The sequence below is a fragment of the Enoplosus armatus genome, chromosome 6, assembly GCF_043641665.1.
Source record: "Enoplosus armatus isolate fEnoArm2 chromosome 6, fEnoArm2.hap1, whole genome shotgun sequence".
Classification (NCBI taxonomy): Eukaryota; Metazoa; Chordata; class Actinopteri; order Centrarchiformes; family Enoplosidae; genus Enoplosus; species Enoplosus armatus.
In genome coordinates, this window is record NC_092185.1 from 24,011,115 (window position 1) to 24,034,269 (window position 23,155).

Here is a 23,155-nt window from a genome sequence, read left to right on the forward strand (position 1 = left end):
AACCTGTTTGACTTCGAATGAGCGGCCGGTCGGACCCCTTTCACAAAGTCCAAGTGTTTATACGGAGCGCTTTCATGTGAGGCAGGTGGAATATGATGCCTCTGAAAATCCAATCAGCCAGTGAGTGATCCCTTTTAGAGAAGGATGGGGGAACCTCTCCGACAAGAAAAGAGCAAAGTCGATCGTATGAGACACATTAGCCAACGGGGTTTCGAAAACACAATCAGACAAATGATTTTTGCTGCGGATATTTTCGGACAGCGACTGTCTCACAGAAAGCACTTGGAAACTCCATCTTTCAACTCAGCTGCGTGGCCTCGCTGTTTTGGTTGAGCCTCACAGCTCTCATCAGGGTCGTCTCCTAGCAGCCGCTTTCTGTCAGAAAGCTCTGATAAACCCACCTGTGCTGTGCACTGCTAATATTTTATCAGTGTTGTGTGTACAGCTTGTTGCACTGCCCCCCCCCCCCAGGTAGCCAAAACAAATCAATTGACGCAGGTCCGGTTTGGTTGGAGTGCATACACACTGTTCATTTGTTTCATCATTTGCCTCCCGGGAAAATAATTATTGGTCCATCTTGATTGGACAGATAGAACCCCCACTACAAAGTCTACAAACAATTTCAGTTTTTTTGTTAGCGGGGGGGGGGCTTTAGTCACAAATTACCACCATGATTTCAAAATCATTGGAGGTTATCAATTTAGTTACTAAGTCACAGCCCTCATTCATTAAATTTGCTGTGTGAAGGTGTATTCATTTGATATGACAGTGGAGGCGGCGGTTATTCATTCAGTGGAGGAGGTCCGTTTGTGTTGCGGGAAACCCTGGCCTGAATACAGATCAGTGTTTCATTGTAAAGGCACCTTGCACGCAGGTCTGCTTATGTAACTAACATCTGCATAACGAGACGCATTAAAGCTGCTCTTCTAAATGTTTTCATTATAACGGTGGACCAAATGACTATGTATGACGCGGGAGGGATCGCTCGCGGTGACATACAGAGAATTATTATCCGACTCCGCAGTTCGCCTCAGCCTTTCAGTTTCTTTCAACGCATTGTTTTGAGTTTTTTTTTCTTTAACGGCCCGCGACGTTACTGGTTTGATTTACTCTTACGGCTGCGTTTTCAGCCGCAGGCAGCTGTTATCAGTGAAAAAAAGTTCCAAAAACCGAATGGCAGACATGCGCAGTTGGCAGGCTTGGGGAGTGATGGAATTCATGGAATGACGTTTGGGACTGCATCGAAAAACGTTGCGTTAAAAGTCACAGAAAGAACAAGGCGCAATCAGATCACGCATGACATTCAGTAGGAACGGGGATCGTTAGCAGGATTCCAACTTCAAGACACATTTTAAAATAAAGAACGACACACGAACACGCACACATTACAGCACTTGAGGAGTCACACAGCTCTGGTTTCGAGTGAGGCCACAGCTAATTTTACAGTTGCCACTTCGTTATCGTGGCCTCCGGTGAAAATGTGGCCATTATTTTGCTAATCGAAGCATCACAGCGCAGTGAAAGCTGTGAAAATGCTGTCATCATCCAAGGACTCGACACCGAAGACCAACCGCTGACGTTAGCTACACAGAAATCCAGTTAGCCAAAGTTAACACTGACAAGCTAGCTAACCTGTCAATGCTACTACTACTACTACTACAAACTACTACTAAAATACTACACTAAAAGTACATTTAATTGCGCATAATTATCATTGTGGTGATAATTGGTCCACGTAGCGCTGACCGCGAACCCCAAGTGGCATTAATGCAGGTTTAAAGAACAACTAAAGGCCACTGCCTTCGTGTCCTCATTTTACTGCACTGCACAAAACACACTGACCCTCCACGAGCTCTGCGGCACTGGGTTTGACACTGCCTGCTGCAGTGGGCTGCTAATGGGACATTATAGCAGAAGGGACTCGTCATCGTGGACTCTGCTGATGGCTCTCACTGTATACGGCGCGGCAGAAGAACTTAAGATCCATTAAAGTAATCACAATGGTCTCTCTTACCTCCTCCGCTGAAAACGAGTCAATTGGCTCTCTCGAAGTGTGTGACCCCCTGAGTGACTTCCAACAAGTGTACTTAAAAGTCTGTGCTCTACCTCTTGGCTTCCCCGAGGAGCACAGCTCAGGCTAAGTGTACAGAAGCCGAGTAAGAGCATATACAAGCACACACATACACACACACACAGACAGACAAATATTTGGCATTTGTCCAGCGCCTTGTCCTCAATTCAGCCGTGAGCCCGTCTGTCATTCTGCAGAGTGCAGAGTTGGACCCACACTATTGATTCCCCGCTATTAAGGCGGGAACACTAGTTAATCAGTCGGTCAGACAGCCAGTCAGCCAGAAAGCCATCAGACGGCCAAGTCAGCCAAGTCAGGCAATCCGTCAGCCAGGTGCTCAATCACCGAGTGACTCACCTCAGAGGATGTGGCGAGTAGAAGACTGGAGCACCGAGCACGGAGTCTATATCTATAATTCCTACAGTAGCTGTCCATCTACAGATGATAGCAAACCTACAAAGCAGAACACAGCCCCTGAGTTGGGCTCCAAACAAAGTTCTTCCATCGGTACGTTTATTTTTACTGACCGACCTTTCAACTCATGCGAGCCTGTTTTGAGCAGCAAAAGCACAACATGCGTATTGTTGAAAACATAAAATAATCTATGCAATTATATTCACATTCATATATTTAGACCTTTACGCAACAGTCGGTAAGTGTTACACTTGCATGTGATACCTATAGTGAGGCTAACCGATGTCATGGCTCGTCTACACTGAAGGCATAAACACAACGTATATAAAGGATACGGTCGCCGCCACAGTCTGCGCAGTGGCGATCGGTGGCGATCAAAAATAATTGCCGAAAAAAAGAAATCCTGCGGTTGGAATTTACGAGGCTTATTCTTTCCGAGGACGCAGTTTTAAGATATCGGACGTCAAAGATTTGACAAACCTGATGGCAAAACAGTTATGCACCTTCTAAATATTTCAACCCCCGAAAAAGGTCTCTTTCATATAACACTACGCAAGCGGAGAGCAGTATTTGCCGCTGACAAATATGCCAATAACCTCAATTTGATAGTAAAGCCAGACGCAGCCTCCCAATTAGAGGTTTCCAAGGCGCTGTTGACTCAAGCCACAGCTGTGTGTGCCGAGTGTAAAGAAAACACGAGCTGGTATTTGCAGTGCTCGCTATCTCTTGGAAAGTATCTGCTCGTCTGGGAGCGGTTATGAATTACTGATTATAATGAATTGAACATGATCCAGCATCAGCGAAGCCACACCGAGATGTGGTGCGGTTTGACGAGCATCCATCCTGTGCTACGAAAGGGGGATTATCTATATAAGTGAGTGAGAGGACAGTGACGCACAACAGCGGAGGGGCGCGTAAAGCATGCAGGCTGCATCGAAGAACCGAGACAGTTGCTTTCAGTGCTTCTCAGTTTAGGAGGTGGACAGTATTGCCTGGGATCAATACCGAGAGCTGCTGTTCCCCTTGATGTCTCAACTTTCGCGAGATGGAACTTTTTATTGGGCTACCTCGCCGCAAGTGGCGTCCACCGAGGGACAAACACAAGCAGGCCAACGAAATAAAACGGTGAAAACCCACTAATGGCCGGCAGATTTTTTTCCTCTCCCACTCTTTCTCTCTATTGATGGCTGTTCCCTGAGGGTCAAGCTCAGTTCAATATTGTAAAAGATCTACTTATCAATAATTCACAAATACTGACTGCCAGCTTCACATGAAACGCCGCCTCCCTCCGACTCTCCTTCTCTGGTTCGCTTCGCTTCTTTCCCAGCACTGCTCCTCTCAGACTCGTCCCGTCTCTTTACGCTCCCGTCTGTTCGTCTTCTCCTTTCATGCTTTCAGTCTTCTTTCCTGCCCGCGTGCCTCTGGCGCTTTCTTCTTCGTCCGTCTCCACCTGCGCGGGCTCTTCTTCCGGCCTCCCCCCTCTGTATTTCCGCCCGCATTGAATTAGTTTTGAACCCGTCCTCATAATTAAACTTAAAAACATAACCCGGCCACTGCAAAGGCTAATCTGCACTGGCGTCCACCCTGTTAACGGGGATTAACGACAACAGGGAAGGCGGTTAGCATGGAAATAACTACGCTAACGCTAACACCCACGTAGTGGAGCGCGTGGTGTGCGCCGTTTGGCCTGACCGCCGTTGGTGGCTGCTAGCATCCTGATTTGCATAAGTTACATTGCATATGATGCGTCTACACATCTGCCAGCATAAATGAGTGGATGTGCCTGAGCCATCAGTCGTGATAACAGTGCAAGCGTCTGATTATGTGCTTGGTTGAACAATATTCCACTTAATGTACCAGCACTGGTAGACGGAAGACTCAGGACTTCCCTCTGAACGGCTACAGGAAGCAAAACAGAGTGCATGTACTGTGTACGTCAAAGTGAAGCTGAAGCGGCACTAATTAGAATTCTTTATATTAACAATCACGTAAGGTTATCACAATGCGACTAGTGACAAACCCACGGAGAATTATCACCTAAAGCTGGGCTCAGATTACAGGAGTCCTTAATCCCCAATTCGAAATCCCAGTCTGGGACCCTGGTTGGCGCCGATGTTACCCGGCCCAGATTATCTAAACATGTTTGATATTTAGGAGTTAAAACCAGCTGCTGGTGTCGCCAAGCAAGAGGAAATATTCTGGCCCTTGAGGCCAACGTTAGCTCGCTGTTGTCCTCCCCTCCAGGTCTCACTGGAGGACAGACCACCCGTTGTTGACCGCGTCTCATCCAGACTCGTTCGGCCTTCTGCTTTTGCTTTTATTAATTTCCCGTAGTTTGTGACGCGCCGTTATCTCCAAGTCTTGTCGTGTGTGCATGTTTGAGATCAGAGAGAAGAACATCTGCGACGATCCTCCGCATGTGTGTGGTGCGACCCCGATTTCAAAATCGGTTAGGATTAAAAAACTCCTGTAGCCTGAGACCGGCTTTACTCTGACCTCTTGTAGCTTGTTAGTCTATTTTAGCTCACTGTTTTGAGCTTGTTCTGCTGTCCCTGAGTGGCAAAAATAAGCAACTGACGCATCCTTACTGTGGCTTTTGCAGAAAGATTTGTTTTCACTGAGGTGTATTTACAATTGAACCTTTCACATCAATAGGCGACGCTCTGATCCCACTTGTTCTTTGACACCTCACGTCTCAAGAGTTCTGGCTGAGAGCGGGTACAGATCTGATACCAGGGCTTTGTTTCCTCTCAGTGTGAAATCTGTACATTTCGCTCCATGAAAAGTTAACGGGACTCATCAGATTGTAACTACACATTACTTTTAAACTATAAGCGGAGACGTTTCTATACAAACCCGCTTTTTAGACGCGCAAATTGTTCTAAATGCTTAAGAAAGGTGAATTGTTGCAATTTTACAGTGGCAGGAATTAAGGAGGCGATCAATTCTGGCTAATATCCACCCTGCTTTTGGTAAGGGTGGTGTTGGTGCAGGTATTGATTTGGTGGGTCAGTGGTGATTTGACTGAAGCATCGCTAGTGATGGGTAGAAAAAGAGAAGAAACAACAGCAGAGGACGAGCCAGGGTTGAACCCTACGCTTCCATTTGGTATCCACTCGATAACTTTTAGCTTTTAATCCTTTTTCACTGACGGGGGAACAAGTTTGACCTGAGAAATGTGATCAAATGCTATTATTTCATTTCACCACTTCTCCCTCCCTTCTGAATCTTTCATACATCCAACATTTCATCTGCTCTGTTGGAAAAGCTGGGCAGTTCAATCTCGGGCCTTATTTGGCTTCTTCGCCGAACTTTTTGCGAAGAAAATGGGCTTCTCTTTTCCAAAACCCCATGGGGACGCGCCTAATGGGTTTCATCTCTCTGACTTCTGACATAACTTAGAAGTGAGTTTTCTGATTCTGGCCGATGCTAATTAGAGGCAGATTCCCCTGCCAGCGTGCCCAGTGGCTGCAGATACTGAGGGGAAGTGGGGAGCTGGAGGATGGTGAGGTATTGCTCTCTGAGGGCACTGGACGATGGGGAAGAGAGAGAGGAAGGATCTGAATGATAGTTAAGTAAGCCTCTTATTCAGCCTGATGTCTGGGACAAAAACAGTACACACACACACACACACAGACACAGAAGCGTACAAATGCGCACACACACACACACACACACACACAGACACAGAAGCGTACAAATGCGCACACACACACACACACACACACACACACACAGAGCAGAGACGCCTAGGGCATGAATACAGTTGCGTCTTCTTTATACTAATTATCCGGCTCCCTCTACTTATCTGTCACATTTTAAGACAACATTAAAAGTGTGAAGATTAAAAAATAAGACAGAGGGTTGTTAAAAGTCAGAAAGTGTGGATGTGTGAAAGCTCATTATCCAACCGAAGTAGATGTGCTTTTAAAACGCCTATCACATAAAACAGCAGTTATCCGTGCTCTAACAAAACCGGAAGAGGCGAAGAGGCACGAATCCCACTCAATGGCAATGAAAAAAAAAAAAAGCTCTAAAACCAAAGGAGGTTTGGTCCAGCAGACAAGACACAGCAGGAAGTAGCCGCTGCATACCGAATACCAATTAGCAAACCGATGAGATCAAAGGTGCGTCTGACTGACGTAAAACACAAAACATGCCCGCAGAGTCTGGCTGTGTGTCTCCCGCGTTCGAGCGCGCCTCACCTGAGCGAACGTCCAGGTGAGCTTCATGTGTTTGGTGGCCGCGTAGCTGCACTCCAGCAGCCTGGGCCTGCTGTTCACGTCCACCAGACACTTGTTGTCGTCGTCGTCGATCGTCGGACTCAGCACTCCCAGGTGAAGCTGCTGGGAGCTGGTGTAGTAGACGTTCTGCTGGGGAACACAAACAGGGACTAAGAAGGGAGGACGTGTTTGGTGAGGGCCCTCGAGAGCCCCGAAGTAGCTGAAAGTAAGGCTCCTCTCTCGTTAGCATCAGGATGTGGTGGCGGCCAGTCTGCTCGTGCCATCGCCCTTCATGTGCATTGAACAATTCATGCAATCAAGGTGCCATTTGGTGAGAATTTCTTTACAGAGCAGCTGCAATTTTTATCTCCTGAAGTCGTATTTGTATGCAAATGATTTCAGCAACAACAAACAATCTAAAGGAGAACTGATTTCTGGGTCCTACATATACTGCACTGTATGTTTGCAGCTTAGAATCACTGTTATTATATACCTCAAACTTCATATAGACCCCGGTCTGCTTTGTCCCATTTTTGACTTGCAGTTGGACGATTTTTCATTTTCAATTCACATTTTATATTTCTATGCCTGTGATTAGTAAAATTTGCGACATAAAGGCGCACCTGTTTGTACAGGTTTTCATTCCTTGTCATTTGAAACTTTGTATTTTTATTCCATTTTATAGTTATTTTGTAGTTATCTATAGCACATGTATACCATGTATACATATATATATATATTCAGGTAATCACAATCATATTTTAAGAGAGACCTAAGAACAAAACAAACATTTATAGTCTGAGAAACTAACAACCTGCGTATAAAGTCAGCCCACTAACCACAAAGCAGCAAAGAGAATTAATAAAAACGATTACAGGAATCATAAAGCACGTTGGATAATGAAGCTGTAAAATCTCCAGGAGGACAGACTGAATCCAGCCTGAGAGCTATTTGTACTTTTCCATCCCGTTTAAAAGGTGCACAGAGCCTGAAATGAGTTCTGCTGAGGTTAGTGTGTACATATGGGATATATCTATAGTTAAGTAGCTATGGGATCATGTGCTGAAGTTACAAGATTAACGTTATAGATGCCAGTGTTTCATTCTATAGGGAAACTCTAGAATTGTGTGTTTGTGTGACTCGGCGCATGTCTACAAGTCCATGAAGTGAAATTGGGGAAGGATCAGAGTAAGAGCTGGGATTTGAGAAGAACCAGAGACGTACAAAGTTGTGTTGTCGGCATACAAACAGGTGAGATGACGTAAATGTTGCTGAATGTTGCCATGATGTCTATCCAGAGTTTGCTAACATTACCTAACTTTAGCTAGCCTGGGAACCATGTCGGTTCCCCCTCCCATTCAGACAACCGTTTATCTAATACGGGGCGGGTAAACAATCAAGATGGCTGCTGCTGATGTGGAGCATCCTGTTGAATCCACTGTGGCGTCAGTATTAAACAAATTGGACGGTACGTTTTTTCTATTTTCTCTACACCATCACAGCTCATCTCTGCGCGCCGTAGTCTGTTTACATTTTTCTGCCGGAGCAGCGCTACATCACACGTTTCGTTGCTCTGATTGGTTGTAGGTCTGTCCAATTGCCTTCCGGCGGCATTTCGGTCGGCGCCCGTTGATAACGTCCCTTGGAAATAAAAAAACGTACAGAGAAGTTCCAGACTAATTCCCATTTGCGAATTGGTCTCGCAATGCCAGGCTCAACATTAGCTACATAAAAGCTACATAAACATTAGCTAGTGGTCATACCAGACCAAGTGAGGCTATAGCTGCTAAACCCCTCAGTGTGTTGAGTTGAGCAATGGTGTGTTTTATTGTTGTGAGTTTTCATTTGGAAGACGAAAAGCGTGTTATATATTTTTTTCTAAATGTTACATAGTCTCCCTTTAAAGTGCAGAATATACAGAATACTTCTGCATCTTATAATACTGCACCTTTGCAAATGCCAAGCTGCAGCCTATATTCCCAGACAGTTTTGTCATTAGCAGCAGGGAGCACTGTAAGTAGGCTAATTTTTGAATGTTAAGTGTATTTTTTTTTCTTTTTTTACCTCACCTGCAAATTTTGCCAGGTCTCCAAACAACATTCTCACTTTAATGTTGCGAGAAATAAACAGGCCGCCTGTAACTGATCTAATTAGGAAGGAAAACAGAGAGGAAGAGAAGAAAAAAAAAAGGAGGGGGAAATATTCAGTGGCAAGTGATGAAGGAGGGAGAAGAGAGGTCAGGGATGGAAAAGTGGATCCTGGCTAAATATTAGCTCAGGGAACTTTGCATACCTGCAAAAAACAAAACACAAGGACTACGAATGCAAATGTTGGCCCCGTTCTGAAGCCTGCAAAATGTCTACCGAGGCAAATCAAACACACCTTTATGTCGTTTACAGAAATTAGTAGTTTAAGGAGTCTGACAGAACAGCAGAAGATGAGACAAAGAGTCACGCAAATGAGAAGGATCAGGGTCGAAGCGAAATCCACAGCGGGCGGAAAAGAGTTGAGTAGGCACGGAAACAGCCGCGCTCCAAACAAACCGGCAGACTTTGTGAGCGCGCGTGTTTCCTGAGGAGGTCATTGATGAGGATGACCACGGTCTTGCTGGAGAACAGGACACGCCTGGGTGGGGGGCGGGAGGGGGGGCATTATCATACTGTGAACCTGCCGCAGAGCTTTTAAGCCGCTGTTTAAAAAGCAGACAACAGCACAGATTGATGCGCATGGGTGGGCTGAGTATGTGCGAAGTGCTTCCGAGCGAGGACCGGCTTCTCTGTGTATGTGCATGTGCGCTAATAAGAGCGATTAAACTTGAATTTGTCAATAGATTGATGCTCAGCTGCCAGCGGAGGGCTTAATGCTATCTCCTCTCCTGTCACGGCTTCTTAAAACCTCTAATAGAAGGATTAGCGCAGCGCTGCGTTAGACAGATAGCAATCTCTCCTGACAGATGTACACATTAACAAGCACAGGCAGGAGTAAGCCCGTGAGCTCGGCTGTTTTTCCCCCGTGTGTAATGTCTACCTTCAGTGGGTGGCATTTCGGTCGGAGCTGAATCTTTTTGAGGTCAGACAAAAAAAAGTTGGTGATCAAATCCGTCCCTTCGAGTGCTATAGGACATGTTTTAGATATAAAAACAAAAAAAGTTGTGTACTGTCACCGTACTGCACAGCACCCCGCATATACTCTACGGCTTATTCCATGTTGAAAAGGGGTCTTCTAGCAGAGGACCATAGTTTACTATTCATAAAGCCTTCAACGAGTCCTATAAGGGCACCGAAACGTCATACGCTTAGGTTAAAGTGACAAAGCCGTAGTGATTATGGGTCCTGTCCAACAGGAGTAACGAAGGGAGTAGTGTGGCAGTGGTATAGAGCGAAGAAGTCTGCATAGGGTGGAGGATTGAGGTGGATGGATGGGTCAACAAAACACTGGACTTCGGGTCGCATTTCCCACCGACAGTCAACGTTGGTTTCTTTTAACCAAGACAGGTCCCTAACCTTACAGCCCTAACATAGCGCTGTAAGATCAGAAAAAAAGACCAACGATGCATTTTGCTGTTGTTTAATTTGGAGGACTTGTGGTAAAAAAAACATTAGGAATCAACCTTTTGGGGACTTTGAATTTCCACCACATTTCATATCCACCTGGCCTGTAGCTGTTTTAAAATTACGGACAAACTAACCGAAACTGCGGAAGCAAACAAATATCTTGATATCCTTTAAATAACTGTTTTTTGCGATCTCTAAGTAAATACTGTTCTATTATCTTGATCTCCATGTAGTCGTTGTACCAAAGGTGTTATCAAACGACTCAAAAATATAATTGAATACATCAATAAATAATACAGTTGGTTAAATAGTTAAAATGGAGCGTGAAAAGAAAAAGAAAGCTTTATACTCCGAAGGACGACGAGGTTGAAAAATTAAATGGAAAAACAAAAAGCTTTTCTCTTCTTTGAACAACTGACCGGAGGTTAAAGGAAAAGTATAAAACTTTGTATTTCTTTTCACACTGCATTTCAACTATTTAACCAATTACATTATTTATGGGTGCCCTCAGTTGTATTTTTAACTCATCTGAGGAGATTCATAACAAGAGAAACAATTGTGAGAATCAAATTGAGAACATACAGAACATATTTGCTAGTAGAGATCAAAATGAAGGCCGAGTTGGAAGATGGGTGTGGTCCAAGCAAGGGCGTCGGAAGTAGGGGGTTAGTACTTTACGCCCCTGGCCCACAATCATTTTAAGTCACGGATCACTTAACCTTAACCAATGTTTTGGTATTGAGTACTCATATAATAATGTAGTAATGACTGCTGAGTACTCATGTAATAATGTACTCATGTAATAATGTAGTAATGACTACTGAGTACTCATGTAATAATGTAGAAATGACTACTGAGTACTCATGTAATAATGTAGTAAGGACTACTGAGTACACATGTAATAATGTAGTAATGACTACTGAGTACTCATGTAATAATGTAGTAAGGACTACCAAGTACACATGTAATACTGTACAGTAGTTGAGTAATAATGTACTCATGTAATAATGTAGTAAGGACTACCGAGTACACATGTAATAATGTAGTAATGACTACTGAGTACTCATGTAATAATGTAGTAAGGACTAAAGAGTACTCATGTAATAATGTAGTAAGGAGTACACATGTAATAATGTAGTAAGGACTACCGAGTACTCATGTAATAATGTAGTAAGGAGTACTCATGTAATAATGTAGTAAGGACTACTGAGTACACATGTAATAATGCAGTAAGGACTACCGAGTACACATGTAATAATGTAGTAACGACTACTGAGTACTCATGGGTCGGAACGTCAACAACGTCTCCAGTTTTCAGTATGAAAACGACTTTCCTGTCCTGGTGAGCTTGTTTTTGTTGACAGCTTTGGATGTAGTTAGACGGACCAATCACTGGTGTTTCACTCAACCATCTGCTCTGGTGGCGAGAAGACAACACAAGCACACACACACACACACACACACACACACACACACGCAGCACAAAACAGCTGCAAAGTTGTCTCAGTACATAATGAAGAGGTTCATCCAGACGAGTGGAGCAGAAAGAGGAAGAGGAGGAGAGTTTAAGAGAGAGAGCAGACAATGAGGTTATCTCCTGAAAAGCTGTTATTTATAGACACAGATAACGAACTGTCTACAAAAAAAACTTCCCTTCCTACTACCATGCAGCTCACACACACACACACAAAGAGAGAGAGAGGGAGCTCATTACGCTATCGTACACTGATCAGATTGGCCCCCAGTTTTAATAGGCTTACAGACACCGTCATTTTGAAAATGGATTACTTCAGTGCAACGACAACCGTTTCAATATCTCCATTTCACAACCACAGCCCTTTAATGATCCGAAAAATTAACCGGCGGGCTCTTCTATATCCTGCTGCTTGTGGCGCCTCTTTGCATTTGCGCTATTTATTTATTTTTGTTTTTTTCCAGTGAAAGTGAAAGCTTGTCGGGAATTTAGCAACCTGAAATGAGATGGGGGTTGAGAACGTTTCTGTCTTTCCTGCTGATGAACAGACTCGAAGGCACAACTCTGACAAAGGTGAAAGTTTTTGAAAAGTCCGAGTAATTGGGTTCCGCTGACAAACACACACACACACACACACACACACTATTTGTCAAAAGTTTTTTAAAGTCTGGCAATTGGTTTGTTTATTTGTATCAAAGCGACTGGTGGTGGCGAAATAACTACTTTAAATCATGAATACACTTCCAACTTCCCCCAAAATGATAAATCAATGTCCTCTTGAGTCTCTCCAAAGTGAGCAAAGTCACTGTTGGATAAAAGCCTTTTCTCTTTCCCAAGTGGCAGGGTTGTGTTTCATTAAATTTGTTCTGCTACTTGGTTCCTCTTAATCAAGGCCTGGCTGTTTACTTTGCAAACATCAAACTCTGCGACAGCATTTCCTGCAGCTTGTTCATTTCGGCCTAAACTTACTTACAAGTTCAGTATCCTGGACGCCCACACGCCTACCCACACACACACACACACACACACACCACATTTATATTACTATACGCATCAGCGTGACATGCCTTAGCCGTAAAACTCAAGTCCTAAAATAGCCTCATAAAGAAGTGAGGGCTGGTGAGAGGGTCTTCACTCTGCAAGAGTCAAATAGGTCCCCGCAAAGACAGAAATACGAGGATCACACACACACACACACACACTCACGATTGCTGCCCTGGTAAATAGCCTCAGAGGTCTAACTTTCAGACTTTATTGATCCAGCCACAAACCAATCTTCTTAGCGAGGCTACACCAATATTGAGGCCCAGATCAGATTTCTATCACCTGCTTAATTTCCACGGCAATTTCTCACTATTTCGTCGAAGAAATACCGCGTTGGCCTGAAATTAGCCGCCACAGCCACAGCCACATTCGTTTCCTGGTTTCCTGTTTCGAAACGCTCGAGGACGCGAGAAACACATCGGTCCAGAAGGCGTGATGGCCGTCTGCGGACATCCTCAGCATTTAGAAAGAAGGCAACTTGCTGGAAAGCAATGAAAATGCTTTTTTAGGGATACACTTGGGATGTTTGCCTCTCTACATCTTGTTTGCGACCATAGGTTAGCTTAAAAGGGCTTAAAGCTCAGCGATGGCTTTTCTTAAACTAGCTCTACATTGGACTAAAGCTAGGTTTACACTTGACCCAAGGGGTTTGCAGCAGTCCTGCTACCAGTGGTGTAGATTTTAATCTTAGGTCAGGGATTTGGTTGGGGTCAGGTCTAGCATCTCAGAAGACGGCCTGTCGGGGGTTCAGATTCAGGTAAGGGGGACACGCGTATCACCGGGGACGCTGCCTTCGACACAGCACCGGTAAACAAACAAAAGGAGCAGAAGAAGAAGAATGCGGACAACCGGAACGGAGGACAAACTGAACTGAGACGAGAGAATGAGCGCCTCTACACAACACTGGCAGCTTTTCTTGGCCTTTTCAGCGCAAATGTCACCGCGTGTGAACGACGCGAGCTGCTGGTTGCCGCCCAGTGTTTGTTTGTTTGTTTTCCGGGGCAGCAACACGCGACAATTGTCCCGTCCCCCGGGGGTTTTCCGCTGGGTGGTCTGCCGCCAGGACTCCGGCCGTAGCTGAGCGGTTGTTCGGTGACTTTCAAAGACTCTCCAGGTTCGTCCCAAGCTTATAATCACCACCAGCACCTGCAGTGGGCGGCTTCTGTTCACAGGAAAGCTGACGTGACGTGAACGTGGCGGGGGGTCGATAAGCTGTGGTCATTTACTGCATTATGGAAAGAAAGCGCTTAACCGAACGCTTGCCAATGAAATCCCCACTTTGATGTCTCTCCACTGCACATACTTCCAGGCTCCCCTCCCTCGGCTGAAAAGGAAATCGAGGAACGTTATGCATGGCTGGAATTCAACAGTTCATCAGGTATTCAAAGCCGCGGTCCACCCATCCCGTCGAGTGATTCTGTTCAGGAAGAAGAGGACTCGGAGGTAATCTAAAGGATTGGACCAATCAGAATAAATGGATTCGAGTGGGGAATAAGGAGGACGGGGGGTGGGGGATAACATCACAAAAGATACACCACATGAATAAAGAATGAAGAATGAAAAGTGATAAAGGCATGATGGAAGACCAGAGTGATATTTGAGTCTTTGATGTGGGCTATAAAGCGGCCCCTGCTGCGATTCGCTCCGCATCCTCAGGCTGCTTATTGCAGATGCCTCAGAACCCTCAAAACATGGCGTCTCCTTGCCGTTCACCGATGATCTCAAGACCAATAAGCACTGGAAAGAGGTTTAGTATTGTTTTACCAAGTGTCAGTTTGAGCAGGGCCGGTCACTGAGGCCTGAAATTGCATTAGGCTAATGCAAGGAGAGGTCGTTTATGCATAAATATGTGTGGGAATATCCATTAACAGCAAAGATTATGGATTTATCCATTATATACTAACATTCTCTAATCCCTCTTTGATTACTGCAGCAGGTACAGGATAGATAATAACTTCCATTTCCCTTTATGTGCAGCGTAATGTAGGTATATGCACCCCTGATTCTAAAAGCCCAAATATCTCCAGTCTATAACGTGATTAGTTCCCCTCGCTGATCCCGCACTGTGTAATGATATTCTGCTGCTATCTTGACTTATTCTAGTAAAGCCCCCAAAACACCCCCGTTATCTGGAGACATGTTACAGTGCAGAGGATAAATTATGGCTTGCTAGAAGTCATATTTCTCCTTGGTGAGCCGAAATTCCTCCACAAATATGAGCCAACAAAGGATCTGCTCATTTGCTCTGCCTCACAAGTAGCTATATAATATATATATATATATAATAATACCGCATCATTCTGCATGCCAGAGGGTGGGGAGGAAGCCGACCCACGGGCCTCACTTTGGGGCAGTGCTGGTCTGGGGCGGGAGGGCAGTCTGCCCTGCCATAGGCTGACTACACTCAACCTGCGACCTTTCTGTCCCGTCTGCCAAGTTCACGTCGTCAGTGTGAAAGCGCCTCCACAGAAGTGTCTCTCAAGCTTTGCGCCCATTTTACTGGAAGCCACACTGGCCCACTCAGAATTAAGCTTGCTATTGTGAGCAGAATAAGCTCAAGACCCTCCCCATCTCAATATGTTGCGTTGAGATAAATCAATAAATAAATAAATAAAGACAGCGAGGGAGATAAAAATGTACTAATACAACTCAACTTCTTTATCAGCACCTGCTGATTATGCTGTCTCCGAGAGAGAGAGAGAGAGAGAGAGAGAGAGAGAGAGAGACACAGAGAAACGCAGACACAGCTGTTTCAGCGGCTGATGCCGTATTGCTGAGTGCGACCCAGATAGAAAGTTGGATGTTTCCCGACGTCAAGACGCCGGTCAAAGCTATTAACTTTACTGACAATGGAGGCGAGGCTTGGAGTGTCCTCAGAAAGCTCTCTTCTAGATGCCGGGCTGGCTACGCCGTGCAGTCTAGGTCTGATTATGCAAGGCTCTTTATGGCAGCCGGGATATGATGCAGACAGTAAAATATGAATTTTTAATTTTGTCAAGCTACAGAGCATTTCAAAGTCGTGAAAGGTGGAAATACACAGTCACACTCCCTCGGTTTTTAAAGTGTTTTTCAGTGCCTCCATTTAAGGGGCAATAAGTGCAGCCTTCATAGGCCCCTTAGACCAGAATGGCCTTAAATCTGGCAGAGGGCTGATAGAGTTGTTGATCGGCCTCAGTGGCTCGGGGATTACTTTTCCGATATTTCAGCTGCGAAGGCAGAAAAGTTTCACTCTACCGGCAAAACAGCTCATGACAAAGCAGCAGTCTTCTAGCACGGTGATATATTAGCCCTTTGCTAGCATTTCCTCGTAGATCTCTGCCGTAATTATCCAGCGTACTCATTATGGAAATGTGACTTTTTCCATTTATGTAAATTTCAGGACCCCATAGCTCAACATAATATGCGGAGAGACGCTGTAATTTCTCAAAAACTTTATTAACACTAGCTACAAGCAGTGCACTTTCCTCTTGACTTGCAAATGTTTAAAGCTGCACTCCCTCACAGTATTCTAAATGGTTCAAATGACTGAATGTGAAAGTAGTTGCTTGTGATGGTGAGCCCACAGGAAATGATTACCAACGATTGCAGTTCCTTTTAGCTCTGCATAGCATTTGAGCCCCTTTTTTAGCCCACTGTTTTGGTTTTTCTGGCCCACAACTCTGCTCTTATCAGCATCGCTTTCTTGCAGCGTGCCGGCTTTTATCAAGCTCTGATAAACCAACTGTGCCAAACCGGCCCAGGACCAAGCAACAGACGGAGTAAGTTACTAAGCAACAAGCAACTAGCTGGTTAACACAGAGGCATTTAACAGCATTTAACGGCTAAAGAGGCAGATATTTCCCTCAAGAGACCTACAGAGCTAACAGCAGCGTGAGTACTGTCTGACTTGACTCTCATTCATCAGGTGGACTCATGGACTGTGTAAAAGAAGTAGACGTAGCTAACGTGACGTCACCCATTGGTTTGTGGACTACCGTTTGGCATTTTGGCCGTCACCATCTTGGTTTTTTTGGACGCGAGGGTGGAGCTGAGGATCTGAGAACCCGAGGACACTATGCACGGCTAATTATACCGGCAACCTGACTGCACCTGGCCCCTGGTGGCTACGTCATTTGAAGTAGCTGCTTATACAAAGTTAGCTTGTAAATGTACAAAAAATAAAATAAACTTGTGTCTTTTAGTGCAACCTTTGTTAATCAGAAGGTAGCCCTGCCCTAAAGCATACCCCGCATAATTTACAAAATGAATGTCATGCTCTATTGAAGAGGACTTGAAACTATCCACTGGGACCATAAACTCATTAGGAAAATGTTCACTGAGGTAATAAATCAAGTGAGAAGTAGGGTCATTTTCTCATAGACTTCTATGCTGTCCGACTCAGCTCGAAACGAATGCTAATGTTGCTCTGGCGTCCGCTGGATGCACAACTCCCACAAGTAAAAACTTAACACGGTGATAATATGTCAGCGTGGCGTTCGCAGCTGTTTCCGCTGCCCCCAAGTGGCCACGAAGACAAACAAACGACACCAAGAAAAAAAAAAAATAAATCTATTCATGCAGCTTTAATAATGACGTTCATAATGTCATAATATTTTGGTGGATAGATGTTTGAAACTAGGACAACATTTTTACACAGCCTTTTTGTTGTGCAGAGAATAACCAGATATTACTCACCCACCTCTGCTACTATAATGCAACTGTATGCAATGGTTGCTCTCTCTAAATCCCTCATTTAAAATGACAAAGACTGTGAGGGAGTCCAATTGTCAACCGCTGACAACGTCTCCCACTGTAAGATCTCTCTGTGTTATCAGCATTTTTTTGAGGGGGGGGGTTTCATGTATTTGAACAGAAATAATAGAACAGAATAGAATGGAATAAGAGCCCACTGACCTGCGGTGTCATACCATGACAGAGGTACATGATGGGAACATTGTCAGTGTCGGGTCCCTGGTCCAAACACAGATTGTCTCTCAGACTGTTCTTCAACTGGAAAAGACGAGAGAAAGGTAAAACAGGTGAAAAAAAAAGAAGTGATCTGACGCATCTCCAAGTATGATAAAACCCTAAGTAGGTGGGTTTTAAAGGGTTTACATGTGAGTAATGGTGGCAGAGCACAAAGGAAAAACGAAGAGGAGGTGGACGCCTCTCTTTAATACACACATTTAGTCATCACATTTCCGGCACTATTTAACAAAGTGCTCTCTCCGCACTTTTCAGGCTTTCAGAGCTCGGCGGCCTTTGATTCTCATCACAAAATCTATCCACCCTTAAAAACATGGGAACGAAGAAAAAACAGCTCACCTTCAGTCCCAGTTTGTTTGTCTCATGTGAAGGGCCTCAATAAAACCTTCGTGGTTTCCAAATGCTACGGACTAATAGCAGCTAGATTTACGCTTTATTTAGATGTCTTTGGAGGAACATTTCCGTTTTAATACACTCATTAGCTTTCTCTCTGAGAGTGAGATGAAAGGCTGAAAGGATGAAAGCCTGATGTCGACGTCAGGAAGTGTTAGCGTGAACACTGGAGGCCGGGGTAAGCAGCCATGCTGGCCGCTATAAACACCACCCACCATCCAACTTTGAAGCCGCATCTCCTCCGCACCTTTGATTCACCCATACATCAACAACTTAGAAACGACAATGCCGTGGGTAGTCAGGGGAAATAAGTCAGCTTTAGAGGTGTTGGTAGGTTATTCCTTTGGACAGAGCCAGGCCAAGTGTTTCCCCGCTTTAAGTCTTTTTGCTAAGCTAGGCTAAACACACCTTGAATGACATCATTCTTCTCATCTCACTCTCAAATATTAATTTAAGCAAATAACATACATATCTGACCTTTTTCAATACTTATACATATACATATATATATATATATGTATATATATGTAGAAGACAAGCAAGTCTGTCTTTCTCTTTCTCCCTCTCTCTCCCCTCTGTCGGTCTTCCTCTCTCTGTCTCTACATTATTAATTACTCCATTATGACAGAGTGCTGCATTACACGGCTCTGGTTGTGCGGCTAAAGTGAAGACAAATGGAACCACTACAGGCTAATTATTGCCTGCCAGCAGAAAGTCATACAAACACTTTACACTAACCTTCACCTTTCTTTCTTTTTTTTGTTGGCAGCTGCAGAGCAATATTTCACAAAGGAAAAGCATCTGTACTTTTTCGCATCGCAGGTTACTCCTTTCATTTGGCTTCATTTCCACAGAGAATTGTAGGCTAATTGTACTATGTGCGTTAATTAACACAGGACAATCAATACACCGCAGTGTGTCCTCCTTCAGACATTTACAAGAGAGGGTGGCGATGAAACATTTCTCGTATGATGAAGCCTGACAGCACCATGAAGTAAGGACACACTCAGCTTGCAGGAACCTTTCCACCCTCAGATAAATGATGGATTTGAAAAAAACAGACAGAGAAGGCAGAATAAGAATCTGATTTAGGAACATTGTGGCAGAGTCTTTCCCATCAACGTCTGCAGGTTGTGCCACGCGGTTTGAAGAGAAGGTCAGACGCTCGAGGTGAATGGGAAGAAGTCTGGGAAGAAGTCTGCTATGGAGAAATGACGAAGTGAAACCACTTTTGTGAATCACTGCGCATTCCTTCTAGGCCCACGTTCAGGCTCAGGCTGATATTCATAATCACACCAAGACAGCTCTGGTTTGGGGCAACTGTGAGAGTGGGCCCAGAATACATTTCCAGTGTGTCAGTGACTTGAGCCTTAACGTTTTAAAAGTGCCATTACCTGATCCTGCTGAATTATTACCAGATATTTCAAATGTTTGATTTGAACCAAAGACTGTATATGAAGACGACACAGCTCCCCAAAAGTGGAGCCACAACGTCTCGATCGATTATTTCAGTGGCTACAGTTACTTGCGTTCAGACGGCTGCATAGCACAGCTGCCTTTGAAACGCTCAGGGTCTCTTGTGGTAGAAGTTCAGCTCTCTGAGACTCACGTTCCACACCTTTACTCCCACGGCATTGTAAACATTCTCTGGCTGCCATATCTTAAGTCTGCCATTCAAGTGACCTTTAAGAAGTGGTGATTTGAATAGAAATGCCTGCTTATCCAGTCAAGCTCTTTGGTCTGGGCCTACGTCTCCTTTTCCTCATAAACTTTAGCAATTAGACTTTTTTCATTTCCTGCGAAGCTCTTTTACATACAGCTAGCAAAAGCCTTTTCTCTCTCCATCTGCTGAATAGTTGGTCTCATCCAAGTGGCCCCACATGCTGTTTAGGTCACTGACTACATCTCTACCACAGTCCACTTGCTGCATCCCACCACCTCCCCGTGCTCCTTTGCAGTCACATCACATTTAAGTCCTGTTGGGGTGTCCGCACAGTTCTTGAGCCGCTATTGAGGGCCGAGCTGAGCCTTCCATTCTACAACATCTCACGCTGTTGTGGCACTTGTTACAGCGGTTCAATAATTGGATGTTCTATTGATCCCCCGGTGGGGCGGTTCTCTTTCCCCCTGCCCCATTTCACGGAGAGGACAGAGGTCGGGCTTAGCTACACAAGCAGCCCAGGAGCTGGTAGGGGTTTAGTGTCTCGTTCTCAAGGGTACAACGGTGAGGTCTAAACAAAGGCTTGAACCAGGGGGGTCCTCCAGCTAAAGGAACTACTTATTTCTTTTGCCAAATAAGCTTTGAGGGATAGTAGAAATCAGGTGGTGATAGTTGTAGCTTGGTGGTCTGGGTGGGCTTTGCTTCCTGAGTAGTGCATGTGGTTGGGTTCAGGCAACAGAAGCACTTTGGTTTCGGTTACGCGTCAATAAAGTAAATTAGTAGTGTCTCGTGCTTCAAGTCCATTTTGACTTTTTTCAACATTTAAAACATAACAGCGATATTTCTTTAAGTGTTTTGAGGGCCTAAACGTAACCATGCAAGTACTGAATACAAACTAATGAAATAAGTTGATGTTTAACAGGTATGCTGTTTTGTTTACCATGTTCACCGTCTTTGTTTGGTATACTAGCGTGCTAACAATTGCTAATTAGCACTACGTACAGCTGAGGCTGTTTTGCAGGTATTTGGTCATAAACTGCCGGACTGGACGAAATTTCGATCTGATGGCGGCGCAGAACAAAAAGCCCGGGGATCGCCGAAGTTATATCAATTCACCCGGAGGGGAACATAAATGTATGGACCAAATTTCAAAAAGGCAACCGCATGACGGCGCTCGAGGAATCTTTGTGGGATCAACAAAGTCATTAGGATTCATCCTCTGGAGACTCAACAATTTCATGGTAATCCATCGAGTAGTCGCCGAGATATTTCAGCCTGGAGCCAAGCGGTGGGCCGGCCGGCCGACCAACATTGCCACCGCAGTCTCTCTTTGGTGCTACAAAAACATCATTTCCAGGAGACTTCTGTGTTGGGGGAAAAACGTTACAGAGCTCCAGCTTTGTGTTTCATGCTAAATAAAGGATGAGGGAATAAACAGCATCCTCCGATGGCATCACACCAGAACACTTGTTGCACTCCCTCCAACCGTCATCTCCCGAGAGAGTTTGTTTTTGTCAAATATGTAAACTTCATATCCACATCTCTCGGATGTCACCGTGGCAACGCTTTCATCCCGCGCGCTCACCTGCCGAGCCGAGCCCCCGCACGTGCTCAGTCGCGTCAGCAAATAACTCCGTCACTCCAGCCCGCGCTGTGATTGAAGTGTTTATCGAACAACAAACACAAGAGGTGGCACAGGGGCTGTTGTCAGAGCCGGAGTCTCAGTCGCTGCTGCTAATATCTGAGCAGAACCATATCGGCCTGTTTCATAACTCAATTCATAACTTGTTTTTTTTCCCCCTTCTTCAGTGACAGGTTTGAAGTCGTGCAGAGTCAATAAAGCTGAAAGACCTTTTCAGCCTGAAGGGTATGGGTCCTAGGTGGTGCTAATTTTCCAGACTGCACTCAAGCTCGCAGGAGACAGATGACTCAAGCTACATCTGCGCTCCCGTTATAGGTTTAAAAGGTTTAAAGGAGGCCCCCGTCAAAAAATCACAATCAAAAATGAAATTGATAAATGATTAGTGCTTGGACTCCGAGCCAAGACGTGCTCATTTTTCTTCCCCTATCAGCAGGAGCAGTCAGAGCGGTGGGATTATTCTGCTCAGCTTTCAACAGATTACTGTCATTTTTCAATTATGCAAAATCCTCCCACAGCCGTTAACTGAAGAGAGGAATGGCCATGCAGAAACTAAGTGGCGTAAAAAAAAAAGAAAAAAAGAAAAAAGGTTCACCCTTTCAATACCTCTCTGCTGTGATTTGAAGTGAGCTCTTGTGGTACGGGAGCGTGCGTCCCGTGTTGCGCGTGCAATTAGACTCAGCGTTAATGGAAAAGTTCAACGTTTTATGGTTTGAAATACTTGGAAAAGTGAAGTTTAATGGAAATGTTTAGTCACGAGGAGGCGTTTGTGCTGTTTCAGAACTGTATCAGTGCTTTTCACATGACTTTGACTGAGAGTTTTTTTTTTTGGGGGGGGGGGGGGGGGTTGTTGGTTTCTATGAAATGTTCTGGCCACACAATTAAATTAATAACACATCGAAATCGATTGCCCATAACTTTCACTGCCACATTAAGCTAGGGTGTAGTCTGTGCCTGTGAGTGAAGACAGTATTACAAAACAGAGAAGAAGAGGAGTATGGCCAACCTGAAATCAAATATTAGCCTCAGCGTTAATGGAAAAGTTCAACGGCGTTAGTTTAATTTGTGTGTATTCAGTACTTATGACATGACTTTAACCAGATTACTTTTGGTGGCTTCCTATATGATTCTGATTTTGGTGGGAAACCAAGGACAACCCTGTAACAACACACTTTAAATAATACCTAACACCCCCCCCAAAAAAAAATACCTGATCATGCATGACTTCCAAATTTACTGTGAGTGTGGAAAATATTACAAAGCAGGTACAAAATAGCATTTAGCCTCAGCGCTGATGGAAAGGTTAAGGCTTGACAGCTTGACAGTAATTGTAAAACTTGTGTTTTTAATGGAAATGTTTGGTCTTGACGCAGTGTTTATGCTGCCTTGGTGGTATTTAAGTCCTTAGGAAACAACTATAGATGAACAATTTTTGGTTGGTTCCTATACAGTTCAGTTTTTGGTGGGCAACCACAGACAATCCTGGAAATGACCAAACATTCAAATATCTTAAAGCTGCTCTAATCAATATTTTTCACACTAACAATGGATCAAATGACGACACGTAATGTGAAAGGGGTCGAAGCCACAGAAAAAAATGATCACCCCTCGGCTCTGTGGAGTGATTCGGCGCCTTTTAGCTCACCGTTTGTGTTTTTTTTTTACGGCCAGAAACGTTGTTATTTTGGTTGACTCTCACAGCTCTCATCAGCGTCACT

General features: G+C 44.5%; 1 protein-coding gene across 1 annotated transcript in view; it reads right to left on the reverse strand.

The window, feature by feature from the left end:
* galnt18a (UDP-N-acetyl-alpha-D-galactosamine:polypeptide N-acetylgalactosaminyltransferase 18a) overlaps nucleotides 1-23,155 on the reverse strand; it is a 127,027-nt gene that overhangs the window by 2,647 nt on the left and 101,225 nt on the right. The window contains exons 9-10 of the mRNA XM_070907360.1: nucleotides 17,674-17,769; nucleotides 6,691-6,858 (exon numbers count right to left, since the gene is read on the reverse strand). Coding sequence (XP_070763461.1) covers nucleotides 6,691-6,858; nucleotides 17,674-17,769 — 264 coding nt within the window. The remainder of the gene's footprint in view (nucleotides 1-6,690; nucleotides 6,859-17,673; nucleotides 17,770-23,155) is intronic.